This window comes from Papio anubis, chromosome 10 (genome assembly GCF_008728515.1).
Source record: "Papio anubis isolate 15944 chromosome 10, Panubis1.0, whole genome shotgun sequence".
NCBI classification, from domain to species: domain Eukaryota; kingdom Metazoa; phylum Chordata; class Mammalia; order Primates; family Cercopithecidae; genus Papio; species Papio anubis.
Window position 1 is genome coordinate 43391794 of NC_044985.1, and position 21474 is coordinate 43413267.

Here is a 21474-nt window from a genome sequence, read left to right on the forward strand (position 1 = left end):
CCCTCAAATATATTTCTCTGACTCTACTGGTTAGACTAGGTAAGTCGAACACCTAGTTTTAAAATCACCTGCTTGCTGCTCTACACCCATTTTTGTCAACAGCTTAAAAAGAAGGCAAGTATTGAACCTTAAAAGTAGTTATCTTTCCATTATGATCATTGTACATTAGTGTGATGTTTCACACTTTGTAGAAAGAACCCTAAAATGGTTTCCACTCATTGAATGAAGATCGAAACTTGATGCTTACAGATTAAATTCACTTCAAGGAGAACAGTTTGTCTTTTAAAGTGGTGTAGTGTAGACTTAACATCATAGTCATATTTTCTCATGGGATGTTAAAGTTTTTTCTAATTTTTTAAGATTTGGGCATACCATATTTTTGTGTTTTAAATATGTGTCAGCTAAAAATTAAGAGACACTTTTTCATTTTAAGGCCCAAAATGTTGTATACTTTCAAAGCGATTCCCTCATTGACCCACCCTTAGCTTCCAAGTCTCCATGTTTACTATGATTTCCCACTAAGAAAAAAAAAATTCCTCAGAAGCAAATTTTTTTTTTTGTTTAAGAAAAGGATATGCAAAGTATACGTAAATAATGAAATTGTAACTGTGTGTTTGTATTTCTGCGAGACTCTTGAAATACTACATTGGGGCTAGGCATGGTAGCTCACTCCTGTAACCCCAGCACTTTGGGAGGCCGAGACAGGCAGATTGCTTGAGCTCAAGAGTTCAAGACCAGCCTGGGCAACATGGAGAAACCCTGTCTCTAGGAAAAAACAATACAAAAACTAGCTGGGTATGGTGGTGCGTGCCTATAGTCCAGGCTACTCAGGAGGCTGAGGTGGGAGGATCACTTGAACCCAGGAGGTCGAGGCTGCAGTGATTGCACCACTGCACTCTGGCCTGGGCAGCAGAGTGAGACCCTGTCTCCAAAAAAAAAAAAAAAAAAGAAAGATTACATTGGTATTTTGTGTGGTTACTCTGGCCTATGTGCCATGAGTTTATCCTATAGTAGTGGTGTACTTTTAGTAATTCAATACTTGTAATCTTCCTTGGATATTTAAGATAATTCCCTGGTTAGACTCAGTTAAAATCAGAGTTTACAGAGACTGCCAGCATAAGATAATAGTATGGTAACAGTAGAAAATAAGGATAAGTTATGAAGCTTTGCTCTATGGCTGCATAACAAACCACCTCAAAACCTAGTGGATTGAAACAACTGGTTTTTACAGTTCTAGGTGCCTGTTGGGCAGTTCTACCGATTTCGCCGGGGTTTGCTCCTCATGTACCAGCATTCAGCTGGAGGATTTCCCAGGCTGGGAGGTCCAAGATGGCATCACTCATATTTGGCAGCTAGTGTTGGTGGACATACAGGCCTTGCTCTGTGTGATCATTTATGACACAGGAGTCTTGGGACAGCATTCTAAGGGAAGCTTGTAAGACCTCTTACAACCTTGCAAATCTTACAATGTCACAATCCATTCTCTTAGTCACGCAAGACTGGGGTGGGGAAGTAAGACTGCCTCATCCTAGGCAGAGCAGCAACATTGCATTACAAAGAGGGCTAATACTAGGATGGGGGAAATTTGTAGCCATATTTTGTAATTTACCATAGGTTCTTTAGACCACTATAAGAATAGATAGCCTCAAAAATGTCATGCTTGGGATTGCTTTAAAATAATAGAGTGGTTGGTAAAATAGGTTAGAGAGGTTGAATATGGATAATAGTTGAAGACTTGATTGGTACATGGAAGATCATTATTTGTGTATGTTTAAAATTTTTCGTGATAAAAACTTTAAGTCATCCTCAGGTAATCTGAACTTCGTTTTGTGAGGTATTTTAACTTTATCTTTTACTTAGTCTTTACTAGAAGAGTATTACTTAGTATTTACTACTTTGTGGTATGTAGCTACTAAGGCTGTAAACCAGCAAGTTAGAATGGGAATTCTTCTCCTTAGAACTTACGTAATACAAGTTATTTAAAAAATGCCTTTTCCTCTGGCAAATAATTGTTGCCCTCAATTAACAAAGTACGTTAAAGAAATTTTTTGAAAACTAAGTATAAAGAAGAAAAAAACACATCAATAATGCTATCACCTGAGATAACAGTAAAATGATAAAAATGGCTATTTCTTTCCAATTGTTTAATGCATACACTTAATATAAGTAATCCTGTATAGGTTTCTTTACCCTGCAGTGAATATCCTGTACGTAAATCTGAATGACTTTGAAAGATGTTTTACTATGTGTTAAAGATAAATTTCAAATAATGAAAAAGCCAACAAAATTTCTACTGAGCTGTTTATATGAAAACCTTCACACTGATGGTATTGGTTAATAACAGCTAGTATTTGCTGAACACATTCTGTGTGCCAGCAAACTTCACAATATACCTGTGAAGTTGATAATATCATTTTCACCATTTTATAGGTGAGGAGATTAAGCATTTGTTTATACCTGGAGTCATACCCAAGCATACCAAGTGAGGGGCAGACTTTAAAGCTTCCACTCAACTAGCATATTTCTACATATAGAAATTGGCTGATGTGCAAAATTAGACAAAGATTAACTTACTTCCTGCCTAGCCTAGCCTCAGTTTTCTATTTTGGAAAAAAATGTGATACGAATTTTACTAATATATTAAATACATATTTATTAATACATTAACATACAGGAAAAGACTTTTAGGTGTGGGAGGTAGCATGTGTTAATAGGGCTGAGGCATTTTTGTTAGGCTGGTTATTTTATGACTACTGTGTGATTCTTGACATATCTGAACAAGGCCATTGTAATAATGGGACACAGTGATCTGTAGCATAATGGAAGGGGATATATAATACTTGAGAAAAATCTTCATAAGCAGAATCAAAGAAAAACTTTTGGACATTGTACTGCTTTTAGGAATTCACAGCTTTCCAAATTTGGTAAACTAAAAATCCAAGCTCTACCTGGTAGGCAGCTTGTGGTTATGGTCAGAGAAAGCTTTAATCGTAAGTACGGTAATTGGTAGAACTCCTTTCCTCCTAATGTTTTCTTAAACTGCCTGAAGTTTTTCAGTTTACTTTTTCATAGTACCCCAAATTCTACTAGAGATAAGTTGGTGGGAAGAGTGCCAAATAGAAGGTACAGTACAAGTAGAAGGCAAGCAGGTAGCATATATATCTGGAAAAAAGTAAATAAATCAGTGTATGTAACTGAAAAATTTACTGTCAGCCACACTGCTCTCGTGTTTTCAAAACTTTATTTACAACATTCTACTGGACCTTCTGGGCACTTCTGATTGATTGCTTATTATTATTATTATTATTTTGAGATAGTGTCTTACTCTGAGTGCAGTGGCACGATCTCCGTTTGCTACAACCTTCACCTCCCCAGGCTCAAACAATTCTCCTGCCTCAGTTCCCGAGTAGCTGGGATTACAGGCATGCACCACTACCACCCGGCTAATTTTTTTTTGTATTTTTAGTAGAGACGGGGTTTCACCATGTTAGCCAGGCTGGTCTGCTTATTCTTTATTGTAGAGACGGGGTCTCAATGTGTTACCCAGGCTGGTCTTGAACTCCTGGCCTCAAACAGTCCTGCCCTGGCCTCCCACAGTGCTGGAAGGCACCACAACCGTCCAGACAGCTCATTCTTTAAAACCAACTAATCTTGGTGTGCTTCGTTGACTACCCCCCCACCCCCTCCCAACCCCCTGAAAGAAAAACAGTAAAATGTTTGTTCTTCATCAGTGTTATAAATAATTCCCTCCTTTCCCAGTTGTTAGGTAAATCCTTTCTGACTTAAGAAGTTTGTGTTGAATCTGCCTTTTATCCATTTCCATGACTTTGGGTCCTCACCCATGGAGCCAACATGTCTCTTCCTTTAATAATCCTAATACTAATTGAGTTTGAGGGGATTTTTTTCTAGCTTATTTCCTCCTTCCCCAGTTTTTCAGTTTTACCTAGTCTACTGTTAAGCCCATCAGTTTGCTCATTTGTTGACATTGGGGCCGAATCTTGGTCTGCTTCTGCCATTTTATCTCTTGGTAATGGATTGATTTTTTCTTCCTTGCATTTTTGTGCATCGTACAAGTTTTGACTAAATGCTAAACTAAGAACAGATTAGAGACTGAAATAAATAATATTTATGCATTGATACGGGCATATTCTACTTCTGTTGGGGTATCAGTATGATGGGTTGACTTTGTTTTGTCTGTAGTTGAGATGGGTGTGAGCTTTATCATTGCTTTATTTACCCTCAGAGTATTCCAGTAGTGGACTGCCACTGCGTAGTGCTTAGTATGAGGCCAAGAATATTGGAGGAGTTCCCCCCACCCCAACCCAAGACAGAGTCTTGCTCTGTTGCCCAGGCTGGAGTGCAGTGGTGTGATCTCGGCTCACTGCAACTTCCACCTCCTGGATTCAAGCGATTCTCCTGCCTCAGCCTCCCAGGTAGCTAGGATTACAGGCACGTGACACCATGCCCCGCTAGTTTTTGTGTTCTGAGTAGAGATGGAGTTTCACCATATTGGCCAGGCTGATCTTGAACTCATGACTTCGTGATCCTCCTGCCTCGCCTCCCAAAGTGCTGGGATTACAGGCATGAGCCACCACACCCAGCCATGGAGGATTTCTGGAGTCGAGGCCAATTATCTTACATAATGTCTTCCATTTTGGGTGTCCTATCCTCGTAGTATTGTTTATATTATGGCTATTGTGTATTTGTTAAAAAGTGCTCTTATTGCAGTTTCCTGTTGCTTGCCTGTATTTTTCAAACTTCTCTTTATTTAAACACACAAAGCATAGTTTTATAATCTGCCTAAAATGCTTGAGTTGATGTTTTGCTACTCCATTTTTTTCTCTCATCTCGTGTCTCGAAGACCTTGTTTGTGGTATCTTATTTTGCTGTATACTTAGTTATCCTTTGTTCGTTATACTTGAAAAATTACTTGTAGAAATAATTTGAAAGTTAGCATGAAGGCATATTCCTCTAGCAAGATTTATGTTGGCTTCTGCCATGTTCCTGGTGGATTACTGAATTGGGACCACCTTAAACCAAATTCAGGATTTGAACTTCCATTTACCAAGCAGGCAACATTAACTTGGGCTGCAAATTTGCACAAGAGCTGGTTTACTTCTATTAATAGCTTAACGCTTTCCCCCACCCCTCAAGACGGAGTCCTGCTGTGTTGCTCAGGCTGGGGTTCAGTGGCATGATCTTGGCTCACTGCAACCTCTGCCTCCCAGATTCAAGCAGTTCTCCCGCCTTAGTCTCTGGGTTAGCTGAGATTACAGATGCGAGCCACCACGCACAGCTATTTTTTTTTTTTTTTTTTGTATTTTTGGTAGAGACGGTTTCGCCACATTGGCCAGGCTGGTCTCAAACTCCTGACCTTGTGATCTGCCCTCCTCGGCCTCCCAAAGTGCTGGGATTACAGGCATGAGCCACTGCGCCTGGCCTAATAGCTTAACTCTTAATCTGAGGTTGTGGTCTTTTGGAGTCCACCTTATTGTGAGGAGGTGGCCTGTTAAGAGTCCTTACCTTGTTTATGTCCTGGATTTCTTCAGAGTTTCTTAGGATGCCCAGAGGAGTGGAGTCACCCATTTAAAAAACAGTTCATTTTTTTCGTAGCTAAAGCAAGCCCACAGGTTTTTGAGATACAGACGGACTACAGAAATTGTTGAATTGGTATGAATACAGGTTTTTTACTCTTGTTGCTGTGTCAGCCACTATTAAAATGCCTTAAGGTGAAGGCATACTTAACAGAGTAAAAGTATGTCTTATTAGGTAAACTAGCAGCTGCATTATCAGCTTCAGAGAATCTTCATCCAGAAACTTTCATCTCACAAGTCAAAAAGTTCAATAAGTGAAAAATCTCAAATACTAATCATACGATTTTTTTTGTGGCTTTGTAGCTAATTGCATTCCTTACACACTCAGTACCAATTCTGGAGAATAGAAAGTGTAGCCTCTTGTCAGTGCCTTGCCTTCCTCAGTCATAGTCTTGTTAATGAGGAATATGAGCATAAAATTCTAGTGGATCTATCATGACTGGGACTTCAGTGAGGCGTACTTCACTATGGCAGTTGCAAAACTTTTAATGAAGCTCAGAGCCCATACCTGCAATCAGCCCTGGTCATAAGTTTCTTATTACCGGACAGAAAGATAGCCTAACTGTCCAGCTCTGAAATGAAATCTGAATTTTAAAAAACGTGATATAGTGACAGAAGGAAAGACCATTTCATTGACCATTGAAGAAAGAGTGTATGTGTGAACTTTTTTTGCACTGTTTTTAAGTCTTGGTTTAAAACATTAAGCTTCAAATGCCTCTTTCCACTGGTCTGCTCTTGCTTATACCTTTTTCTTTTTTTTTTTTTGTTTTTGAGACAGTCTTTTCTCTGTTGCCCAGGCTGGTGTGCAGTGGCCTGATGTTAGCTCACTGCAACCTCCACCTCCCGGCTTCAAGTGATTCTTGTGCCTCAGCTTCCTGAGTAGCTGGGATCACAGGCGCGTGCCACCACACCTGGCTAACTTGTATTTTTAGTAGAGACAGGGTTTCACTGTGTTTGCCAGGCTGATCTCGAACTTCTGGCCTCAAGTGATCCACCTCGGCCTCCCAAAGTGCTGAGATTACAGTTGTGAGCCACCACACCCGGCCTATATACCTTTTCCTTTGTAGCACTTAGAGCTATTGAAGTTATGTAATTATTTGTGTAGTTTGTTCCCTATTAGACTACAGTTTCTTTACAGGCACCATCTCAGAATGTTTAGTGTTATCCCCCTACCTCATTCGCTTACTGAGTATTAATTACTGTGCTTAGTGCATGAGTATCCAAAAAACTTGGTTAAATGAATGAATGAACTTAAAAAGATGCATCTTAGAACCTTCTAAGTGATTCGATAGAAGTTTCTCAAGGACTGCACATTTTTGTTTTTCACTATATTTTGTGCTTTTGACCTACAACTTACGCAACCAAATTACGTAAGTTTTCCTGTAACACCTACATTGTCAAAATTCAATCAATTTATGTGGAGGAGTTGCCAAAAATAGTTTCATACAGTATCAAATTATCTCTCTCAGAGGACTCTGCCTCTTTGCCTTCTCCCAAGGAGGTTTGTTTTAAGCAGATTTCCTACTAGGTTAGTTTAGTTCTACAAGTAAGAACTGGGTATAAATGTAGTCAGAGTAAACCATGAGAGGTATTATTAGGAAGCACTATTGTCGTAGAACTTAATATTGGCGTATGTCTTTTAAAGCATTTTGTTTCCTAAAAATTCTCAGATTGCGTATACCTTTAGTGTCTTCTTAGCTACCTTGATAAAATACCACATCTGCTACTTGTTAAATTGTTCGTGGGCTTTTGCATTGTCAATGTTTAACCATTAATATTCTTTCCCCTAATGAATGCCTTTTTAAATTTCCAGTTCAGGATTTACCTCTTATTTTAATGAAGTATTTTGTATCGACTTACCAAATACGTATATAGTTTGTAAAAAGCCGATGGTAGAAAAGATTTATAATTTAGGTGACCATAAGCTTTATCATCCAAATGAGGCCACTTTTAAGAGACAGCATAGGCACTACTAATAATTTTTCTGGGATAATAAGCATAAATTAGAATTTTTCAGCACATAAACTAGGACTGTTCTGGGCAAATAGGGAAATATGGTCATCCTGCTTCTAAGGAAAAGAGCAGTCCTTTTCCTTACCCTTTACCCCATCTCTAGTCCCACTTTGCAAAGGCAGTGCCCCACTACTATTTACTATTTTTTTTAGGACTTACATACTTTCATTTTTCTAAACAGGGTGCTTATATGGTTATTTCATGGTTTTTCATTGTTTCCTACCATTCTTATTTCCCACTGCCCACTTCCATCTCACAATATGTAACAAATTGATTCAGTAGTCTGTATTTACATTATTATGAGTATATAAATATTAAAGAGCTCACCTAGTACAATCATGCCTCCTTTCATGAACAGCTAAGTTTTTCCAAGTTAAAAAATTAATTCTTAAAATTACCTTCTTTTTTCTAGTTATACCATCATCTCTACCACATGCCAATGAGATATAGTTTCCATGTGATGCTTTTTTTTTTCCTTAGAACTTCTGCTACCTGAGGTCCTGCTCCAGTCTGAATTGTTTGCTTCCCGTGCTTTCTGCATACCATCCTCCTTAACTTCCCCTTTATTGCTCCTTCCTGAGTTTCGTATCTTGTTATTTCCTGCCTCACACTCCCTTATTTCTAGGACATGCTTTTCATTTAGCTTCATCTGGTTGTGTTTTTGGTCTTTTTGTTTTGTTGAGACCTTCCATGTCTGAAAACATGTTCTGTTCTCCACTTCAAATTTACTTGCTAGATTGGAATTCAAGGCTAAACATTTTTCTCAGTATTATAAGCATTATTTCATTGTCTTAAGTCTTTATTGTTGCTGTTAAGCCATTCTGATTACATTCTCTTTGTATGTGACCCATTTTTTCCATTCTAGTAACTTACAGGATCTTTCCATTACTTCTGGTTTCTGCAGTTTCACGGTGATATATTGTGCTTAGTGTTGGTCTTTTTTCTTACGTAGTGTTGAGCCCTTTCAATTTGGAGAGTTCTGTTCTTCGTTTCTAGAAAAGTTTATTTGGTAATTTTCTCTATATTTCCTTTTTCTGTAACCACAGTCAAATGATAACTTTGGATAATTATTTTCATGTTACATTTGCTATTTGTTTTGGTTCTGCTTTCCAGGAGGTTTCTGCAGCTTACTCCCAATCCTTATGTTGAATTTATTTCAGTGTATCTCATTTTAACAAGTATATGGCATTTTGAATTTCCATAAGCTCTTGATTATGCTGTCTTTGTATTCTCACCCATCCTGTTCTTATTTCATGAATGAATTTTTTTATGTACTTTAAGTTCTAGGGTACATGTGCACAACTTGCAGGTTTGTTACATATGTATACATGTGCCATGTTGGTGTGCTGCACCCATTAACTTGTCATTTACAATAGGTATTTCTCTTAATGCCATCCTTCCCCCCTCCCCCCACCCTACGACAGGCCCCAGTATGTGATGTTCCCTGCCCTGTGTCCAAGTGTTCTCATTGTTCAATTCCCACCTGTAAGTGAGAACATACGGTGTTTGGTTTTCTGTCCTTGCAACAGTTTGCTCAGAATGATGGTGTCCAGCTTCATCCATGTTCCTACAAAGTACATGAACTCATCCTTTTTTATGGCTGCATAGTATTCCATGGTGTTTATGTGCCACATTTTCTTAATGTAATCTATCATTGATGGACATTTGGGTTGATTCCAAGTCTTTGCTATTGTGAATAGTGCAGCAATAAACATACTTGTGCATGTGTCTTTATAATAGCATGATTTATAATCCTTTGGGTCTAATCCTTTGCATAATGGGATGACTGGGTCAAATGGTATTTCCAGTTCTAGATCCTTGAGGAATTGCCACACTGTCTTCTACAATGGTTGAACTAGTTTACAGTCCCACCAACAGTGTAAAAGTGTTCCTATTTCTCCACATCCTCTCCAGCACCTGTTGTTTCCTGACTTTTTAATGATCACCATTCTAACTGGTGTGAGATGGTATCTCATTATGGTTTTGATTTGCATTTCTCTGATGACCAGTGATGATGAGCATTTTTTATGTGTCGGCTGCATAAATGTCTTCTTTTGAGAAGTGTCTGTTCATATCCTTCGCCCACTTTTTGATGGGGTTGTTTGATTTTTTCCTTATAAAATTTGTTTAAGTTCTTTGTAGGTTCTGGATATTAGCCCTTTGTCAGATGGGTAGATGGCAAACATTTCGTCCCAATGAATGAATGTTATTTGATCTCTGTGAGGATAGAAATAAGCCCCTTTCCCCCAAACTTTCCTCTCCCTGCAGCATCTTAAAGTTTTGTTGTTACTATTGTTTACTTTGGTCCTTCTTTCGTATTGGAGGCCTTCCTTGATTACATGGTAGTCCTTGATGTTTGTCAGTTAGAGGGAAGCACTAAAAGTCCTGATGAGAAACTCTTGGTGACTAGCAGCCTTTGCTGTAGGATAGAATGGTTTAGTGAAAGGCTAGCTATTGAAGTGAAGACATTGCAAATGACATTCAGAAATCTTGTCACTGGTGTTTGGTGATCCAAGAGTAGAATCCCTTAGTCTCCTGACGGCATTGTAGAAACAGGACCATGAAAGAGTCTTTGGGTCTCAATATTCAGTGTATAAATTTTCTTTTATTCCTTAGACTGACCCATGTCTAAACTCCTGCAGAGGTGATTGTACGTCGTGTGTGGGAGATGGGAGGCGTGGAGGACACAAGAGTATTATCTAGGAAATCTTTATTCTCCAGAGAATAAATATTCTATCTTTAGGGGAATGGAACTGGGGAAGAATCTGAGGTTCCGCTGCTCCAGATACAGGTGTTAATTCAACAGCTTGCTGTCTGACCACATGCACCATCCCCCCAATCTGTTATTTTTTTGTGATAAAATACAGAGAACATAAATTTTACCATCTCAGCCATGTTGGTGTACAATTCAGGATTATTGGATACATTCATAATGTTGTGCAAGCATCACTAACATCTATCTCCATAACTCTTTTCATCTTGTAAAACCAAAATTTCACACTCATTAAACAGCTCCCCATCCCCCGCCAACCACCAATCTTCTTTCTCTATGATTTGACTATTCTTAATTATTTTTAATGTATCTTTTCTGTGTTTAGATATATAAATACTTACCATTGTATTACAGTTGTCTACAGTATTCAGTACAGTCGCATGCTATACAGGTTTGCTGTCTAGAAACAATAGGTTATACCATATAATCCAGGTATTAGAGTATACCATTCAGGTTTGTGTATATACACAGTTATTTTTGCACAGTGACGAAATCACCTATAGATGCATTTCTTAGAATGTATTCCTGTTCTTGAGTGATGCATGACTATGCATACTATGCATACAATGCAATAATGTTCAGCCATAAAAAGGAAGGAAATTCTGGCATATGGTACAATATAGATGAACTTTGAGGACGTTAGGATAAGGGAAATAAGCCAATCATGAAAAGACAAATATTGTATGATTCCACTTATATGAGATACAGTCAGAGGCCTTGTAAATCCTTGCCTCAGAATATTTTAAAATCTTTTTAAGGCCAGGCACGGTGGCTCATGCCTCTAATCCCAGCACCTTGGGAGGCCGAGGCGGGCAGATCACAAAGTCAGGAGATCGAGACCATCCTGGCTAACATGGTGAAATCCCGTCTCTACTAAAAATACACAAAATTAGCCGAATGTTTTGGCAGGCGCCTGTAGTCCCAGCTCCTGTGGAGGCTGAGGCCGGAGAATGGCATGAACCCGGGAGGTGGAGCTTGCAGTGAGCGGAGATCGTGCCACTTCACTCTAGCCTGGGCGACAGAGCAAGACTCTGTCTCAGAAAAAAAAAGTAGTAATGTCTTTATAGTAGCACTATTACAGCTCCCAAATGGAAACAATATAGCGTACGTTCATGGTAGAATGGAAAAATAAATTGTGTGCATTCATATAGTGGAATGCTATGTAAAGAAATTAGAGTGAACTTAAAACTGCATGCAACAACACAGATGAATCTCACAAATATAATGTTGAGCAAATGAAGCTGGATACAAAAGAGTACTTATTGTATGATTCCATTTATATATATTTAATAATCAGGCATGGGTAATCATTATTTTTGTCCTGGGTTTGGAAATGTTTAGTAAGGAAAAGTTGGAAATTATTAATCTATAAAGTGGAAAGCACTCAGTTCCACAAAATAAATTTAGCATTTTGGTTTTTTTTTCTTAGAAGTTTTATTCATTTTATTTGCATTAATAGAATCATACCCTATGTGTAGATTTATAGATTGACTTTTTTACTTTAAGTATCATTTTCCAGCGGTACCATAAACAGTCTTTGGAAACATTTTGAGAAACACTTTATTAGCTCTGTGATCACGTACAAATTGCTTAAACTCTCTGTGCCTGTTTTCTTATTTATAAAGTGGAGATAATAGAGTACCTGTCTCACAGGGTTGGTCTGCAGATTCAGTGAACTAACAGTTAATCAGAAGGTCCTTACTGTCAGACCGTGCATATAATACTTAATAAATATCAGCTGTTGCTATTATTTTTGTTATAATTAAGAGATCCTACTGTGAGTGGTAAATAAAAAGAAAGTTCATTCATATCCCAGGCAGTGATTTTAAAATACTTTAAATGATTCTGACCTAGAAAATTCATTGTTGAGATGGGGAAATAGAAAGGTAAACAAATTAAAATGCATAGTAGTATGAAAAGTATGTATGAAATAGAAACATATGCAGAGAAGAAAGGTACTTGTGTTTAAACCAGTGACCAAGAATTGGGTGGGTAATGTATAGACTTTCCAGGCACATACAAAGGTTTGTGAGAACATTGTGTTAAAGGGTATACAAATAGTACAACAGGTATGAGCATTGAACACTAAAAATAGAGAATACCAAGAGAGTCAAGGACAGATTCATGTAGAATATGTAATAGACAAAATTGAGTAAGGAAAAGAGCCAGATTTTGGAAACAACAGACTTCAGAGTGCTTCATTCCACTTTTATCATGTTTGTTTGCTTCCTTTAACGGACGGTAGAAAACCTTTGATGAACTTCTGCTTTGTGGAAGAGAAGTGGTGATCATTTCACAATTTACCTTGTCAGATATGGTTAATTTGTATAGTTAATTTTTTATTTGAGCTAATGATTAAGGAGGATTAAACATTAAAGGCTTTCATGTTTTCCCAAAGGCAATTAATGAAAATTTTCATTTCACAGAAAAATCTGTAAGAATGGAATCTAAACCTTCAAGGATTCCAAGAAGAATTTCTGTTCAACCCTCCAGCTCCTTAAGTACTAGGATGATGTCTGGAAGTAGAGGAAGTAGTTTAAATGATACCTATCACTCAAGAGACTCTTCATTTAGATTGGATTCTGAATATCAGGTAACATTTTTATTTGGAATATATGTATACAGCCTTTTTCAAAATCCCTAGGGCCACTCTTTTGAGGGTATTTTTTAAATGTAGTAGCTGGATCTGAGGCATCCTGTAATCAAAACCAATATATATGTAGCAAAATGAATAATAATTTTTCAAACTTTTTAGACTTCAGAATTATGAATAACAGATTGTAACCTCATATAAAATCATACATTTGGGCTGGGAACAGTGGCTCATGCCTGTAATCCCAGCACTTTGGCAGACTGAGACTGGCAGATCATTTGAGGTCAGGAGTTCGAGACCAGCCTGGCTAACATGGCGACACCCCGTCTCAACTAAAAATACAAAAAAATTTGCTTGGCGTGGTGGCACACGCCTGTAATCCCAGCTACTTGGGAGGCTGAGGTGGGAGGATTGCTTGAACCCCGAGGTGGAGGTTGCAGTGAGCTGAGATCATGAGACTGCACTCCAGCCTGGGTGACAGTGTGAGACTCCATCTCAAAAAAAAAAAAAAAGCTTTCCAAAGACTTGGAAAACTTTGTACATATAAACAGAAGTATCAATTTTAAGTATAAATTTAAACTGGTCAATCAATGTGAATGGATTTGTCGGAGGAACAAAAACTGTACCTCCTTTTCCTCTAAAATCACACTCATTCATCTGACTTTTCTCGGCATATACACAAAGCAGTGGTGAAATAACAAATGTTAAGTGTTTTTCTTTGAGATTACAACTTCTAAATATTTTGCTTTGAATGTTGAGTGATTTTTAAATTAACAGGTTATCTTGTTATGAAAGTTCTAAGTCTTTTACATGAATTTTTAAATTTGATTTTTATGGTGAATAATGAGTTTATGTTGGTATGTCCATCTACTCTTATGTAGCTAGTTTTCGTTAGGAGACAAGCTTTTCGTTTCATTTTGTTTGAAACAGGGTCTTGCTATGTTGCCCAGACTGGTCTCAAACTCTGGCTCAAATGATCCTCTCACCTCAGTCTCCTGAGTAACTGAGATTATAGGCACACACCACCATGCCTGACTAGTTCTTTGGATTTTGAAATGGCTTATCATTGTAACAAATTTAAGCTCATTGCATTTTTGGCTGAATGTTATAATTAATGTTTGATTTGCAAAAGTCTGATCTTGAGGTAATCTAAAAGAATCCTTTGAAAATTTCTGTTTGTATTAAGTATTCATATATTTATATGTTATATGATCTGATATATGACAGAGTCTCATAAAAATGTTCCTACACAGTAGTAAGCATTCTGTAAGATATTCAGAGCAAGACTGAAGTAAAAAAAAAAAAGAAAAAGAAAGAGAAAATGCCCATATCTGCTACCCATTTCTTAATTGACTATATGAACTGTTTACCTGGTCTCTGTTTTATTTTAAACTCCAGCTCAGTGGAACCTGGTCTCATTTTAAATGCCAATTGATATTGTACATTTTCTGCTGCTAGACAAGTTTATGATTCCTAGAGGTGTAGAATCATATATTTTGCCTTTTATAGAAATATCATGGTGACATATAAAGAGCACAGAATTGTATTTTCCCGTATTCGTAAAATTTTGTCTACTAATTTTTGTCTACTTTTAAAAATATATATAGCTTATTAATGAGGAAGACAAACTTTGAAACCAGACTGTACTGCCTAGAGAGGAGTCATGTTTCATGACTTACTAACTATTGACATCTTTTTCTGTTGTGATTGTTTTTGAGTGTTTGTTTCTTTTTTTTTGAGACAGGATCTCACTCTGTTACCCAGGATGGAGTGAGTGGTGCAATCACGACTCACTGCAGCCTGGACCTCCCAGGCTCAAGTGATCCTCTCACCTCAGCCTCTCCCCCAGCAGCTAGGACTGCAGGCATGTGCCACCATGCCTAGCTAATTTTTGTGTTTTTTTGAAGAGGTGGAGTTTCACTATGTTGCCCAGGCAGGTCTTACACTCCTGGGCTCAACCATTCTGCCCATCCTTCCCTCCCAGAGTGCTGGGATTGCAGGTGTGAGCCACTGCACCTGGCTGACATCTTTTTGACTTAGTATCACCTACTTTATCCAGTTGTTACAGTTACATGACAATGCTGTATGTTAAATGATAATAGTACCTGGCATATGGTAAACACTATATAAACGTTAACTACTGCTGTATTTGTTTTTTATAATTGTTATAATAATAATAATAGTGTAGGTGCTAAAGTCCTGAATATATTTAGTATCTTTATTGACATTCTCCTTAAGATATGACTGTTTCAAACTGTTTCTTCTAACTTGTTCTTAATGTTGTAGATTATTCAAAAACAGTCCATTTCTGGTCAGGCGTGGTGGCTCACAACTGTAATCCCAGCAGTTGGGAGGCCACAGCGGGTGGATCACCTGAGGTCGGGAGTGCAAGACCAGCCTAACCAACGTGGAGAAACCCTATCGCTACTAAAAAGTTAGCTGGGTGTGGTGGCACATGCCTGTAGTCCTAGCTACTCAGGAGGCTGAGGCAGGAGAATCACTTGAACCCAGGAGGCGGAGGTTGCGGTGAGCCGAGATTGTGCCATTGCACTCCAGCGTGGGCAACAAGAGTGAAACTCCGTCTCAAAAAAAAAAAAAAAAAAAAAGTCAATTCTTATTATGTTAAACAAATAGCAGCATTTTTTTAAAAAAACCATTTAAATGTTGGCCGGGCACAGTGGTTCACGTCTGTAATCCCAGCACTTTGGGAGGCCAAGGCGGGCAGATCACAAGGTCAGGAGATCAAGACCATCCTGGCCAACATGGTGAAACCCCGTCTCCACTAAAAATACAAAAAATTAGCCAGGTGTGGTGGAGGGCGCCTGTAGTCCCAGCCACTCGGGAAGCTGAGAGGAGAATGGTGTTGAACCCAGGAGGCTGGAGCTTGCAGTGAGCTGAGATTGCACCACTGCACTCCAGCCTGAGCAACAGAGTGAGACTCTGTCTCAAAAAAAAAAAAAAAAAAATTCCATGTTAATGACTTCAAAATGACCCCACCTAAATGTTGGTTGTAGTAACATATTAGTGTTGATTTCATTCTGTTCCAAAATTTTAATGTCTTTAACTATCCAAGTAAAATTCAGAAATTACTTGCAAACACCCAAAAACCAAACCAAGTAGAATATTTTAAATGTTTATTGATTCTTAAGATAAATTATTTTTATAAATTTTAGGGATTTTCTTAATGCTTTTTAGTTGCTTTAAGTTGCTTACAATCAGTTTTTTAATCGCTTTTTTCTTTTTAATGGTATGGGAGCAGTTTCAACCATAATTCAACCATTTTTAGCCTCCTTTGCTTTTTTAGTTTTGATTTCAAAATTGAAACTCCTATGTTCTTAAACAAAGTGTTTCACTTTTTTGTTTTTGTTTTTTGTTTTTTTTTTTAAGAGACGGGGTCCTGCTCTGTCACCCAGCTTGTGGTGTAGTTGAGCAATCATGACTTAGCACAGCCACAACTTTCTGGGCACAAGCGATCCTCCTGCTTCAGCCTCCTGAGTAGCTGGGACTACAGGTGCATACCCTCCCCCACCCCCATCCCCCCAACACATACACATATGTGGCTAATTTTTAAAAAAATTTTTCTTGTAGAGATGGGATCTTGATATGCTGCCCAGGCTGGACTCAAACTCCTGGCCTCCAGCAGTCCTCCCACCTCAGCCTCCCAAAGTGATGGGATTACAGATGCAAGCCATCTTGCCTGGCCAGTATTTTATTTATCTGTTTTTTCTTCTGTAAAATGGTGATAGTGATAGTGGTTTCTTCATACAGCCACATCTATATGTGAGATGTAAGATGAACAAGATTGTTCATCATATTGTTAAGATTAATTGAAAGAAAGAATACATGTGAAGCACTTGGAACAGTGCCTAGAACATAGTATAAGGGTTCAGGTATTACTAATTATAACTATTTATAATTGTTATTTTTATTTATAATTATTTTTATTGTTAACTTGCTGTTACCATTATTATTTCCTGGCTTTACATTGGTTTAAGGTAATATCTGTAGGGAATGGTATAATTTATCCAAATATTAAATTACGTGTAGTATGTTTAGTTTTATTTAGCATTGTTAAGACTACTCAATGTCAAAGGGAGCGTTTTAAAATTTTTTAGTTTTTGAGACAGGGTCTCACACTCACCCAGGTTGGAGTGTAGTGGCACTGATCTCAGCTCACTGAAGCCTCTGCCTCCTGGGCTTAAGCAGTCCTCCTACCTCAGCCTCCTGAGTAGCTTGAGAATATAAGTGTGCGCACCACACTGTGCTGATTTTTAAATTTTTTGTAGATGCGAATCATCATGCCTGGCCAGTATTTTATTTTTCTGTTGTAAGTCTATCTGTTGTAAGTCTGTTTTTATTTATAGTGTAAGTCTCACTATTTTACCCAGGCTGGTCTCGAACTTGGGAGATCAAGCAGTCTTCCTGCCTCACCCTCCGAAAGTGCTGGGATTACAGTCATGAGCTACCACACCTGGCCAGAGGCAACATTAAAAAAAAAAAATCATTGAAGTGTTTTAACTCACAACTATTGGAGACATAAAACTTCCATTTTCTCAGGCACTTGGTAAATCTGAAGCTTCAGAGAAAAGAGGGTCAGGGGTAGGACATGATATATCAATTTCAGTTATGTTATGGACTTATTATGGGAACACCTAATATAGTGCTTGACATTTTATAGAACCTTTTTTTACTTCTGTTTTTAGTTAAGACGAATATTTGTGTCAGTTCATCTATAAGGTTCTGAAATCTAGAAATATAGGTGGTTTCTCTCAGTTACGTGATTATTATGTAATATACTTGAGCTTAAGAATCCAAGACTCTGGATAGCATTGTTTCTTTGGGAAAATGTAGATTCTAAGTTCCGAACGGTTGATTTCCTAAATATCTTTTAGTTCTCAGCCATTTGTAAGCTGCGCTTCACCTGTTACTAATCTTGCTGTTACTTCTGCTATCCCATCTTTAAATTTTTATTACAATTTGAATGATTGAAAACTATGATCATCTTACGTCTTTAGTGACAGTAAGCAAAATTTACGTTTTAAAGGAAGATTTAATTTCTATAATTCCATGTTTTTAAAGGAAAATTTAATTTCTATAATTCATATTGTTAAAAGTAAAAATGGGTTATTTGTGAATATGTAAATTTTTATGTTGATTTGGTATATTTTTCTGTAACTTTAAGGAAGCACTAGTCTGTTTAGTATTTGTTCTGACTGTTTTGCTTTGTTGAGAGTTTGATTACTTTTAATAGGAAATAATTTTAAAAGGAGGCTTTTTATAAGGTTATAGGGGCTTTTTAAAGTTATTGATACCTTTTTTTTAGTTTGTAGATAACTGCTATAGAGATCAGTACCATTGCATATTTTGCATAGTGCAGAACCAGTGGTCATTAATTTTTTAAAAATCTACCTTATGCAAGTGTAGCTTTCAAGGAAATAAATACATAGATGCATATACAATTAAACAAGAAAATGAAAACAATTTAAAATAGGATAAGGAAAAATACAGAATACTGAGAGTAATAAATATGGAGAGTGGGTCAGAATTGTAACAGTGATAGGCATTACATAAACCCTGCAGCATTTTTAAGTTAAACTTGCTCTCATTTTGGTTATCAAGAAGATCACAGGAAAACACAACTAGCTCTGTAATGAGTATTGCATATAAGAAAAAGAGACTGGGCATGGTGGCTCACTCCTTTAATCTCAACACTTTGGGGGGCCAAGGTGGGAGGGTCACTTGTGGCCAGGAGTTAGAGACCAGCCTCGGTGACATAGTGGGACCCCCTCTCTACAAAAAAAAAAAAAAAAATTACCCAGGCATGGTAGCACACGTCTTAGTCCCAGCTACTCAGGAGGCTGAGGCAGGAAGTTTGCTTGAGCCCAGGAGGTTGAGGTTGCAGTGACCCTTGATCATGCAATTGCACTCCAGCTTAGGTGATAGAACAAGACCCTGTTTGAAGAAGAAAAAGATATAACGTTCCTCCGAGGAAACAAAACTTGTCAATTTGGTCTTAAAGTGTACAGAGGAGTGATACGAATTTCTTCTGCATTGGTGTGGAGATGGGTACTCTCCATCACATGAATATTTTAAACAAGGAAGAGCTCAAAGTCTTAAGTTGTTGCTCATGGTGAAGGTAGTGTTGTTCTGGAAGTTTTTCAAAGCAGAATTTATTCACTTCACAGTCAAGTCGTTAACTCATGGAAATGAGGAGCCCAGGAAAAGAATATCATTCTGGGCTAGTTTCTGTTCCTGTGCTTTACATGATTTTTAATGATTAATCATTTGCCAGTGGATAACATTGATGTAAATTTGCAAGTATCTTTAAAATTCTTTAAGAAATGACTTTATTAAGTTATAATTTTACATACCATACAGTTTGCCCATTTAAAGTTCAGTAGTTTTCAGTGTATTCACAGCTGTACAACCATTATGGTTATCGCTGCACTACTTCTCTAGTCCCCCTTCCCCTACCAATGCAAAGCAACCATTAATCTACTTTATATCTGTAGATTTCCCTATTTTGGATTTTCATATACATGAGGGGAAACAGGTACTATGTAGTCTTTTGTTGGTAGCTTCTTTAACTTAGCATATTTTCAGTGTTCATCTATGTTGTAGCATATGTCCGTACTTTATTCTTTTTTGTGGCCAAATACTATTTCGTTGTATAGGCATGCCATATTTTGTTTATCCATTTATTTTCTGATGGACATTTGGGTTGTTTCTACCTTTTGGCTATTATGAATAATGCTGCTGTAGACATTCATATGCAAGTTTCTGTGTGGACTTGTGTTTTCACTTGTATTTGGTATGTACTAAGAATGGAGCCGGGCATGGTGGCTCATGCCTGTAATCCCAGCACTTTGGGAGGCCAAACGTCAGGAGTATTTAAGGCCAGCAGTTCAAGACCAGCCTAGGCAACATAGTGATACCCCATCTCTACAAAAAATTGTTTAAACTAGCCTGATGTGGTGGTGCACACCTGTAGTCCTAACTTTTGGGGAGGCTGAAATGAAAGGATCCCTTAAGCTCAGAAGGTTGAGACTTCAGTGAGCTATGATGGCACCACTTCACTACTACTTGGGCCAGAGTGAGACCGTATCTCATAAAAGAAAGGAATGGAATTGCTGAGTCATGCGTAACCTCTGTGTTCAATCATTTGAGGAACTGCCATACTGTTTTCAAACTGGCTAGATCATTTTACATTCCCGTTTGTGTGTATGAGGATTCCATTCTCTCCACATCCTCACCAACACTTATCTTACTTTCTGATTCTAGCCATCTCCATGGGTATGAAGTGGTATGTATTTCATTGTGGTTTTGATTTGGATTTCCTTGGTGACTAATGATGTTGTACATCTTTTCATGTGCTAATTGGCCATTTACTGTACATTTTTCAGAAATGCCTATTTATAATAGCTCTTTTGCTCACTTTAAAGTACGGTTGTCTTATTACTGAGTTGTAAGTGTTCTTTATATATTCTAGATTTAAATTCCTTATTGGATACATGATTTGCAAATATTTTCTCCTTAAGTTTTTTTTTTTTTTAATTGCATTGTTTTAAGGGCATTTGTGTTGGGAAAATATTTTAAAACCTTAGAAATAATTTTCTGAAAGCAAACACTGACTTATACAATATTAATAGTAAATGATTTCATTGACTATACTTCCAGTAAACCTGTTGTTGGAAAGGTGGCATGAATATTATGAAGGTAAAAAGAAATAAAATGAAAATTGGATGCCTGCTAGTTATATAAAGTCTTGGAAAGTTATTTTCTTTTCACTGTGCATAGAGTACCTATAGCTACTAAGTCTCCAAGCTATCTTATTGATGATTTCTCAGATACACCATATAGTATTTCAGCTACTTTGGTTGGGCTAGATAGCCTTCTACCTCTCCCCTTATTTTATTAAGTTATAATTCACATACCATACAATTCACCATATAACAGATAGCCTTTTGAATTGGAAATAACTGATGAAAAGTATTTACTCTGGGAGCCAAATCTGTTACCTGTCTGGGTAGAGACTGGAAAGTTAATGAAAAAGAAAGAAAACTCTATGAAACTCCAGTGTAAATTTAATTACTTCCATCTAGTGTCATATGAATGCTCATAGTTGGGAGGCAAAAAATATTAATTAGTTTTCATGAAAACTAAAATTTGTGTGCATCAATACCAAGAGAGTGAAAAGACAATCCACAGAACGAGAGAAAATATTTGCAAAGCATATATCTTACTGGATACTGAGACTTGTATCCAGAATATATGAAGAACTCTTACTTCTCAACAATAAAAAGATAACCCAGTTTCAAATGGGCAAAGGACTTTAATAAACACTTTTCCAAAGATATATTAATGGCTGATAAGCACATGAGAAAGTATTAGTCATTAGGGAAATGCAAGTCAGAACTACAGTGAGATACTTAACACCCACTAGCATAGCCAAAATAAAAAAGATGGACAGGCTAGGCGCAGTGACTCATGCCTTTAATCCC

General features: G+C 37.5%; 1 protein-coding gene across 16 annotated transcripts in view; it reads left to right on the plus strand.

Annotated features, from left to right (window-relative positions):
* The window catches only part of MARCHF7 (membrane associated ring-CH-type finger 7), a 58009-nt gene that overhangs the window by 3235 nt on the left and 33300 nt on the right, over positions 1 to 21474 (plus strand). For 14 of the 16 annotated variants that reach the window (XR_635451.3, XR_635452.3, XM_031651814.1 and 11 more), the window contains one exon: positions 12807 to 12973. Coding sequence is in view for 14 of the 16 variants with exons in the window: in XM_031651814.1 (XP_031507674.1) it covers positions 12821 to 12973 (153 nt within the window). In the remaining 2 variants the exon portion in view is untranslated. Of the gene's footprint in view, positions 1 to 12806; positions 12974 to 17395; positions 17994 to 21474 lie in introns of those variants that run through there. The other 2 variants (XM_017946565.3, XM_003907519.5) reach the window with 2 other exon arrangements.